We start from the raw sequence: 9,956 nt of genomic DNA, 5'->3' as shown, positions 1-9,956 counted from the left end.
CACACACACACACACACACACACACACTCATACCCTGCCCTCTCCCACGATTCCAATATCTGAAAGAATTAAAGTTGGGTCCTGATGGTTTCATGAGCTCAGCTGATGGTTTGTAGAAGACATCACAGAAATGAGTATTAGGCAAAATCCAAACAGTTTCGGTGCACATCACGGAAGCACCAATAGGCATTTCCAGAGCACACCACACACTAAAGGTCGTGATTGTTGTAAAGTCTGTATCACATGTGAGGAATCAGGTGTCACAAACAAATCTATTTTTTCCACGGATTGAGTTAAAAAAAAAAGTTCTGACTTAATATGCAAACTTTATTTCACACCTGCTACTTTGATTTCCTGCTCTTAATCTATAAAATTAAATCTCTTTTGAGCTTATCTGTCTTGAATTGTAATAACTGAAGTAAATAGATATATCATTTAAAAAGACTTATTATTTTATGTGTATGGATGTTTTGCTTGCATGCATGCCTACTAGTCTGTAGAGACTGGAAGAGGGTATTGGACTCCCTGGAACTAGAGTTAACAAGGAACTGCTTCTTAACCAGTCTCCTCACTGTCAACTCCTCTCTGATTCCAGTATATCTGCCTACCTACTGCTCATTGTCCAGTGCCCCCTATTCACTGTTCTTCAGTGGCTGCACATCCCTTCTGATGGAGTCCACTCTGCTTCTTAGGAAGGAGGAACTCATAATCTCATCTCTGCTGGCCTTTCTGATACCATCTCTGACTGTCTGTCCTCTGCCCCTGCCTCTGCTCACATGATTCATGTAAAGCCCAGTAATTCCATTTCTACAAATGGACAGGGACACACAAAATAAAATTATAGCTGGGTACTAGGAGTTCCAATGTCTTTGCATTTGGCACTGTGGTTTAAGTTTTGATGAAGTGCCTTTGCCTGGTTGAAGAGGTTTGTTCTCTTAACTTGCTCTGTGTGTCCTAGTATGCAGACTTTGGATATGAGTAATAAGGCAATCATTGTGCATCTTGATGGACAGAGTAACTCAAGCTTTACTGAAAGCTCAGGAAGGTAAAGGTGAAGGTTGTGGAGTAGATCTGTCAGTTCCTCCCAGGTTTACACGGTAGAGGGGAATATGCGCTAGAGAAAGCAGTGCATGCTGGGTGGTACCATTCATGGGTGGGCTGGGGAGATGGGTTCATGGTTAAGATGCTTGCTGTGTTAGTGTGAAGACTGGAGTGTGGATCCCAGCATCCATATACAAGGCAGCGGTGGTCCCATTCACTTCATAACACTAGAGCTTCAGGGAAGGGCATGGGGGTGGAGACAAGAAGATGTGTCTGGATGCTGGCTGCCAGCCCAGAAGTTCCAAGTTTAAACTACTCCAGAGGAACAAGGCAGAGTGACAGTCAATACTATATACCATATACACACCACATCTGGGGGGTGGGGAGAGAGAGAGAGAGAGAGAGAGAGAGAGGAGAGAAAGAGAGAGAGAGAGAAAGAGAATGGGGTTGTGTGAAAACCATCATTTGCTGAGAGCATTGTCTTCTGTCAGCTTCAACAGTGACAGAGGTTTATCTTCCTGAAGATAATATTTTCCACGTGGTTAATGAGGTTTACTCTGCCAAGGGAAAAGCTCCTGGAATGCACAACATAGAGAAAAACCACATTCTCTGAGCAATAATTCAGGCAAGTGTTCATGAGCCTTGATCTTCTCTACATATAGAGAATTTTGAAGGAGTAATTAGGAACTAAATTTATTTATTTATTTATTTATTTATTTATTTATTTATTTATTTGTAGAATTGAGCCTGGTAAGCCTCAAGAGTCTAAAAGTTAAGTTTTCTGGGTTAATTCTCAAGACAAACGCCACTGTACATCTCTTTTATGTACATGTCTTTATATCAGATCCTCTGGGACTGAGGTTGCCATGTGGAGTGCTGGGAATTGAACCCAGGTCTTCTGGAAGAGTAGCCAGTGCTCTTAACCACTGATGCACCTCTCCAGCCCATGTATATGAACTTTGTAACAAAGAGTTCAAGAATTCATCAGCTTAAAATCTGAAATTTAAAATACAGAATTAAGTTCACCACAAATAACCAAAGTAAATTATTTGCAGAAAGAACACTTCTGGAGGTATCATACAACACCTGACTTCAAATTACACTGCAGAGCCATAGTGACACAGGCAGCATGGGGCTGTCACAGAATAGACATGTGGACCAACAGGATGGGGCAGAGGACTCAAGAATAAACCCATACAGCTATGGCCACCTAAATGTTAACAAAGGTATAAAAATATGCTGGAAAAAGATATTCTGTTCAAAAGATGGTGTTGAAACAAGCTGGATATCCATCTATAGCAGAAGGAAATCAGACCCACATCTCTAATCTTGCTCAAAAAAAAAAAAAAATCAATTCAATGTGGATCAAAAGGCCTTAGTTTAAAACCTGAAATACTGAAGCCGTTGGAGAAAACTGCTGTGTGAGGAATAAACTTCAAGACACAGGCAAGAGCTTTCTAAGCAGGACAGCAATGGCATGGGAATTAACAAATTAAGTCTAAGGGATGAAGTCACAGGAATTAACAAATGGGACTGTATGAAAGGAAGGTTTCTGTACAGCAAAGGAGATCATCATCAGCGAGAACTGATAGCCTACAGGATAGAGAAACTCCTTGCCAGCTACCTCAGACAAGAGGCTAGTATGTAGAATATGTAAACAACTGCAAAAATTAGATACTGCAAACCCTGCCAGTCAACACTGGGACTAACAAAATGATGGGGTTTGGGGGTGGGTGGTGGTGTGGAAGGGTTTCAAAAGGAGAAACATAAGTGGTCAATAAGTATTTCAAAAAGCATGTAACAGCCTTATCCACCAGGGAACTGCAAATTAAAGCTACTTCGAGATTCTGTCTCATCCCAGGCAGACTGACCTTCACTTAGGAGTCAACAGCAAAGAGACATGAGAGGACATTTCTAGCTGCCTCTTTCCTCACATCGTCTCCAAAGTGGCCTTGAGCATTCAAGAAACTCACCAACGTTAACACAGGTTACCCATCCTGTCAATATTTTTCTTTTGCAAAATCTGGGAAAATAACATGGTTGAAAGAGTATCCCAGGTATGAAGCAGAGAACACACACAACAGGAAATTCCTGGGAAGGGTTTTGAAAGGGCCATGTTCTTGCTGGACAGGGTGTGGGGAAAGAGGAACCCTTTCCACTGCTTCTGGGAATGCACACCAGTAAAGGCATTATGGAAATCAGCATGGAGTTTTCTCCAAAAAATTAAAAATGAGCTTCTATATACCCAGATCTACCTCTCCTGGGCATTGACTCACAGAGCACCTAAACTTCCCTGCTCACTGCTACAGTATTCACAATAGAAAGGACTGGGGCCAGCCAAGTCCATCACTGGATAGAGTTTTATTCAGCTGTAAAGAAAACTGACATCTGAAATCTGCAAGAGAATGCATAGAACTGGAGAGTATTGAGTGAGACAATCCAGACTCAGGAAGATAAAAATGACATGTTCTCTCTCACATTCAGGTTCTAGCTTGTGTGTGTGTGTGTGTGTGTGTGTGTGTGTGTACAAGATCACGAGAGGAGGAAAAAGTTGAAGATGGGGGAAGCACACAAGTGACATGCAGAAAGGAAGCCGTGGTGGTGGTGAAAGGGGACAAGGGGCATCAGATAGACATCAGAGCATCAACATTTTTTTCCTGAGACATACTCTTATGACATAGTTGAAGCTGGGCTGGAAATTTCTAGGCGGACCAGGTTAGTCTTGAACTCACAGAGGCCTTTTGAGTGCTGAGATTAAAGGTGTGTACCACCATGCATAGCATACAAAACGAAGTTTTAAACTGAAATGTCAGAATTAAACCTAACATTATATGTACTAATTAAATATTAAGACAAAACTAATTCACCTTTCAGTGCCAAGTTCAGATCATTGATTGAATAAACAAGTGTCTTGGAAGTGGGAGGAAAAATCTGCATGTGTCTCTAAGTTCTTGTTGCTATCCACAGAGACCTGGGTAAGCGATGCCCTCTTCCAGGTCTCAGTTTGTTTAGCTATCAAACAGATGGAATTCTGAGTCTCAAAACCTAATCCTCAGATCACCAGGAGCTGAGGAAGAGCTGGGCTGCTCCCACCACCATCCTATCGAGTCAGAAGTTTAGGAATGAGGTTCTGGAGCCTGTCTTTAAATTGATAATTCTTGTGTTCACTGATGTCTCTTTTTGTGAGTACAAACATATGAAACTGAAAGGCTTACAGTCTGTCTAAGGCCCTGCCTTACGCATACAATCCTGAGAATCGGTCCAATCCATACTTTCCCACTCCAGCACATTTACATTTACTTTGGACTCTGGTTCTCTTTACAGAGACAGCTCTAGGTCAGAGTGTACGATGTACAAAGGTATCTCTGTTATTTGGAGAAAGAAACTGTTTTTCAAATATGTGGCTGTTCTCAAAGGTTAGTTTGCACATTGCCACATGGCACGGCTACCAAACACGCAACTTTGGACTCTGTTTTGCTCTCTCAGGAACTATTTCAGGTCAGAGGGCAACTCTGTATCACATAGAAAGAAATCTCAGGGATTCAGAAAAAAAAAGAAAGGGATATTTTGGTTTTAAACTGTGTCTCATCTTTTTGCCCCTCCTTGGAAGAGTATTTCCATTTTACTGCATTTGCAGCACACCTATGATGAACAAAACACTCATGTGTAACAAAAAACAAGATGGAGAAAGCAACCTGCCTTTGTTAGACAGGTTCTAACTTGTGATAAATACCTAAGCAGGTGTATACAAATCAGTAGCAGTGACTGGGAATCATGACAGAGGCCTAGGTTTAATCCCTACCACTTACCATTCACCAAGAGTGCAACCAAACAGGCCATTGCTACTGTAGGAATTATGGGACATTACACGGGCAGGGAGGGTGGCAGTGCACGGGTGATACCTTTTGGAACAGAAGTTATCTTCTTAACAAGTTTCAAAAGCACAGTGTTTAGTGAAGGCCTTTAAAGGCTGTGTTTATTCAACTAATTATTAATCTTACGTAGTAATTTAAGGCCTCTTCCATGACATCCTACTTTTTAATGTTCTCCAAATGTATTTATTTACCTTGGGGTAGGGGCTAGATACATATAATTTGAAAATAATCACTTTCCCCATATTCTGGAAGTGCTATATATATGTATTCTTTTTTCTTTTTCTTTTCTTCTTCTTTTTTTTCTTTTTAGTTTTTCGAGACAGGGTTTCCTCTGTGTAGCCCCTGGCTGTCCTGGAAGTCACTCTGTAGACCAGGCTGGCCTCGAACTCAGAAATCCACCTGGCTCTGCCTCCCAAGTGCTGGGATTAAAGGCATGGGCTACCGCTGGCCCAGCTTGTATTCTTTTTTCTATGACTCACCTTTCCCTTCATTTATCTAGTTACACTATTAATAAAAGCCAATGAAGGAGATTCAAGGTCATTATTTACTTGTTACTCTTAAAGACTTACTTGTGGCGGGACTCAGATGTAGGAGCAGGAGCTCTCGGTAAGGACAGTCCACCTCTCTTGACCCTGTTCCCGGCGCTTTTCTTTGGCTTCCTTCATTCTCTTAGCCAAAAGTTTAGCGTATTCTGCAGCCTCCTCCTTGTTTTTCTTAGCGTGTTGCTTCTTCAGAGCAATATGTCGGCATTTGTGTTGCAGGACACATAGAGTAACAAGACGCTGAACCTTGGGTGCTTTGATCCTGGGCTTCTTACATACCTTCTTTGTTTTGGGGCTTCTGACAGCATATTGGCGGACATCATCTTCCTTGGAGAGATTAAGCTTTCAGATTCTACTAGCTCTTTCAGGTCCCAACCGACGAGGCACAGTAGTATCTGTCAGTCCTGGAATATCCTTCTCTCCTTCTTTTACACTAACCACGCTGAACACACTGACTGGCATTCACAATGCACCCGAGAACAGTCTTGCGCTTCCTCTCCCCAGTTCTCCTTGGTCTATAACAGGAATGCCCCTTGCTCAACAGCAGGCGCATGCTGCCATGGGTCAAAATGCCTTGCTTCATGGGGAAACCTTGTTTGTCATTCCCACCACTGATCCGGACTACATAACCCTTCCACTCTTCACCAAGAGCATCAGCAGCTACTTCTGAGGCCATGTGCTTCTCATAGAACATACGAAGCTTGCGTTCGTCATCTACTTCAACGAGTTTCTGACAGCCAGGGGCAGGGAAGGAGATATTCAGCTTCAGCTTGACACAGCCAACCGCCTAGGAGGCATCACTGTGGTGTCCCATCTTAATGCTAGTGAGAGCTTTAGGCCCACTGACAAGTTTAGGATCAAGTCTGATTTGAATGTGGGAATTTCAGTACCTTCTCCATGTGAACATGATGTCCTGTGGCAGACCACTACTGTCTACAATATGTAGGAAGTACTGGTCTAGCATCCCTAATTTGAAAGTTAAACCACTCCAGAATTCCTTTTCTTTTCTTTTCTTTTTTTTTCTTTTTTCTTTTTTCTTTTTTGGGTGTGTGTGTGTGTGTGTGTGTGACCATGATTCCACAACACCACAGCAAGTAGCTTTGTTTTTCACACAACATTATCAAGCGCACTGGATCAAATTCCCTTCATGCTCAGGCAATATGGTGTATATGAAACACAAGTAAACTCTTTGGACCTGGATATATACACAAATATTCCAAAATCTGAAAAAAATATGAAATCTGGACACTTTTGGGTCTGAGCAGTTCAGATCAAGGGATACCTATACATAATTGTGTTTCTGACTTTCTTACAAAACAAAACTCATTAGTCATTTAAACTTCAGTTTCTTTGTGGGTTAAACTGTAAGCCCTATGAAGTTCCCCCAAGTGGAGTCTAAGGAGGAGATGTTGACCTGCTTCCTCGGGTGGAACACAGGTCACTGTATTAATAATGTCACTCTGAGAAAGCTGGCAACAGAGCAGGCTTCTGACAGCCTCCCGGTTCTGAAGGGTGAAGTCTTTAGAGATTGTTGGGAAGTGTCTTCGAAGGCCCAGGCCCTTTGCATTATTTGCTGCCTTTAAAATCATCTCTCTACTTTTAAGCTTTAGTCTCGAAGCCTCTGCTTTTCATATTACGTATTTTATGTCACAGGTGACAGGTTTATACATTTTCTGGTTTCTTAGAAGTAAATGGGCATTTAGACTTTTGGGGGCACTAGGCAAACTGCTTGGTTTGTCTCGGTTTCCTGAGCTATGACGTGAAGAGCAGAGCAGATAAACTTTTGGCTCTCTGAAGCTCTAAAGCATACATCGATGTAGAGGATGACACTGTATAAGAAATGTGGGCTTTGAAGACGGAGCTAGGCTAGAAAATTTTGCCCGTTTCCTCAATCATACAACGGAGGAGTGATTTTTAATTTATTAGAGTATTAAAACCATTCATTGCAGTATTTGGCACAGACGGGCATCCCAAAGAGTTGGGTCTTCTGGATCCCTTTATCTTTTGTATTGTTACTAATGTCTACTCTACCTTACCCTGGTCCGGCCTCTCCTTACTGACCGTGAGAAGGAGCCGCTGGCGTGGATGGAGTTCAGAGACTAATTGCTGGGAGCCCGGGAAAGGAGAGGGTGGAAGCGACTTTCCCATGATTGCAAGTCTACCAAAGCTTGCGCCTGGATCCACTGCAGTTCTTATCCAAGGCCCTCTGAATTTTAATGTAAATGTTCTGATTGGAGGAATGGATTTAGAAGTGGATCCCTTCGGTCAATCCCAAGTCTTCCTTAGACTGTGGTCGTGAAGCTTTGGATCTCTGGGCTGCACTTAGGAACCTCATAATATCCTCTATGTGTTGTGAGGATTAAAAACAACATTGTGCATACACAGTGGTCCCCTGGGTTAACATTGGGGGTGGGTGGGAACTGCATCATGCAGAACACGGATGCACATTTCTTCTTATCATCTCTAAACAACACAGCGTAAGAACGAGTGGGTTAGTATTCAACACTGTGTTAGGTGCTATACGTAATCTGGATTCCGCACTGGAGGGCTGAAGTGCTTACCATATAGTGTTTCGAAAGACAGACTTCACAGCTAGTGAATTCTAAAGATTACGAATGAGCGTCGAACACCTGGAACTAACCTCTTTCCCCGCTTCCCGGCGGCCTCCCACCACATTGCGACCCCGAAACCGAGACCACGAGTTCCCCCCAACCCCTCCCACCTCCAGGGACGGTTTTGCAGCTCACCTGGGGAGGCCAGCAGCACCTTCGCCCCGCAGCATTGAAAGCAGTGCAGCAGAGACTTGGCACGGATGTTGTAGTTGAGGCACGCCATGGGACAGCCCAGTTTGAGCAGTCCCAGCCAGAGCCACACGTAGGCCGGCTCATTGCCCATGAAGAGGGCCACGCAATCCCCCTGTCGCAGGCCCAGGTGATCGTGCAGCGCCCGCGCCACTTGGTTGCTGCGCCGGTCCATCTGTGCGTAGGTGAACGTCTCGTCTTGGAACAGCAGGAAGGGCTTGTGCGGGGTTTTGCGCGCTTGCTCCAGGAAGACCCGCAGGATGGTGCGCAGCGGCCGCCGCTGCCGGTAGCTGCGCACCTGCCGGGCCAAGTTGGCCAGCCGCAGGAAGTGCCGCACGTCCTGGAGGAGGTAGGGGCAGCAGCAGGTGAGCAGCAGAGGCAGCAGCAGCAGTCCCGCCAGGCCGGTGTAGAGCACGGGCAGCATGGCGGCGGCTGCGGGGTCCCCGGTCCCCGCCGGGGCCGAGGGAGCGCTCGAGGCGTGCAGCGCGGCGGCAGGCGGGAGAGGAGCAGACCAGGAGCTGGCGACCGGACTCGGCCGCCGGACGCGCTGCGACTGCGGGTGGCGGCTCGGCTGCAGGTGCCCACGGCGCGCGCGGTTGTGCGGGCGGGACAACCCCTGGGTCCCGCCCCCTCGTGGGGCGCCTCGTGCGCTCAGGGGGCCGCCCCTGTCAGCCTGGCTGGATCAGGATGCCACAGTACTTGCGTTCAGCGTCTGGGGTCAGGTGAGATCTAGTTCTCCGCTATCGATGCTCCGCTCCAATAGCCCACGGTGGGTGAAAAGGTCGGAGGCGGCGACTCAGACGTGGGGCTGTTGTTAGTTATTCTTATCAACCAGCGCCTTTGTTTAATCAAGAACCTTTATAAACACACCGCGACCCTGTTCTTAACAACGGGCACCAGGTGCCACCGCCAACCCAGAGTCCTACCTCCACTCCTTGGTCCCCAGAGGCTTTCTGCTAGATCTCTCTCTCTCTCTCTCTTTGTTTCTCACGTTTGCTTCTCTGCTCAGGCAGTCTCCTGTTGGCGAAGGTTTCAAGGTTGAACAAAAGAGCCAGAGATGGTCGCATCCAGCTGCACCACCCAGCCCCTCTAGGCATTTGAGTTTCGCCTGATTTGGGAACTCAAGCAATGGGGGTTGGGGGAGCACGTTAATTTTGTTTTGAGATTTTGTTCTGTTAAGCGATCCTCTTTCCAACATCGACAGTATTGTGGACTCAGTTCGACATTTACCAAGAAAACACACAGAACAAACTAAGTAAACGATTGCCATATCTCAAAAGTCATTTCTTCAAGAAGTTTGATCAATGTATTAATGCCCCTTGGTAGTGGTACTATACAAGGCTAGCATGCTTGTTACCAAGTAGGATCAGGATCTAAATAAAGATGTACTTCGTTGTCACAGTCTCCTGTCCCGTGCTCATTTATATTATTGTATTTATAATATTTATATTATTTTACTAAGAAAATCACAGTCTTGAAACATCAGAGTTCTTCTCAGATGATCCTTTCATGCTTGTTCACTGACAAGAAAGGGAAGTTTAGGCGATTCTTGGTCAGGCCTGCTGCAGCTGTGGTTTCCTGTGTAATTCCTGGAAGGGCTGAGGAGCTCTTGACAAGCAATGACTGGTAGGGAGGGAGTGTCAGTTTTCCTTAGTGATGTGGCCCCTAGAAGGTCGACTTTACTCTAGTGGATGACC

At 45.1% G+C, this 9,956-nt stretch overlaps 1 protein-coding gene and 1 pseudogene across 1 annotated transcript in view; both read right to left on the bottom strand.

The window, feature by feature from the left end:
• Positions 1 to 9,427, bottom strand: part of Slc27a2 (solute carrier family 27 member 2) — a 37,643-nt gene extending 28,216 nt beyond the window's left edge. Inside the window, exon 1 of the mRNA XM_031371779.1 lies at positions 8,206 to 9,427. Coding sequence (XP_031227639.1) covers positions 8,206 to 8,683 — 478 coding nt within the window. The 5' untranslated portion in view covers positions 8,684 to 9,427. The remainder of the gene's footprint in view (positions 1 to 8,205) is intronic.
• On the bottom strand, positions 5,498 to 8,134 carry LOC116090609 (annotated as a pseudogene).
• Positions 9,428 to 9,956: the final 529 nt, after the last annotated feature.

The sequence above is a fragment of the Mastomys coucha genome, unplaced genomic scaffold, assembly GCF_008632895.1.
Source record: "Mastomys coucha isolate ucsf_1 unplaced genomic scaffold, UCSF_Mcou_1 pScaffold15, whole genome shotgun sequence".
NCBI lineage: Eukaryota > Metazoa > Chordata > Mammalia > Rodentia > Muridae > Mastomys > Mastomys coucha.
Note: the sequence above shows the minus strand (reverse complement) of the source record. Positions and strands in the feature narration are given on the sequence as shown.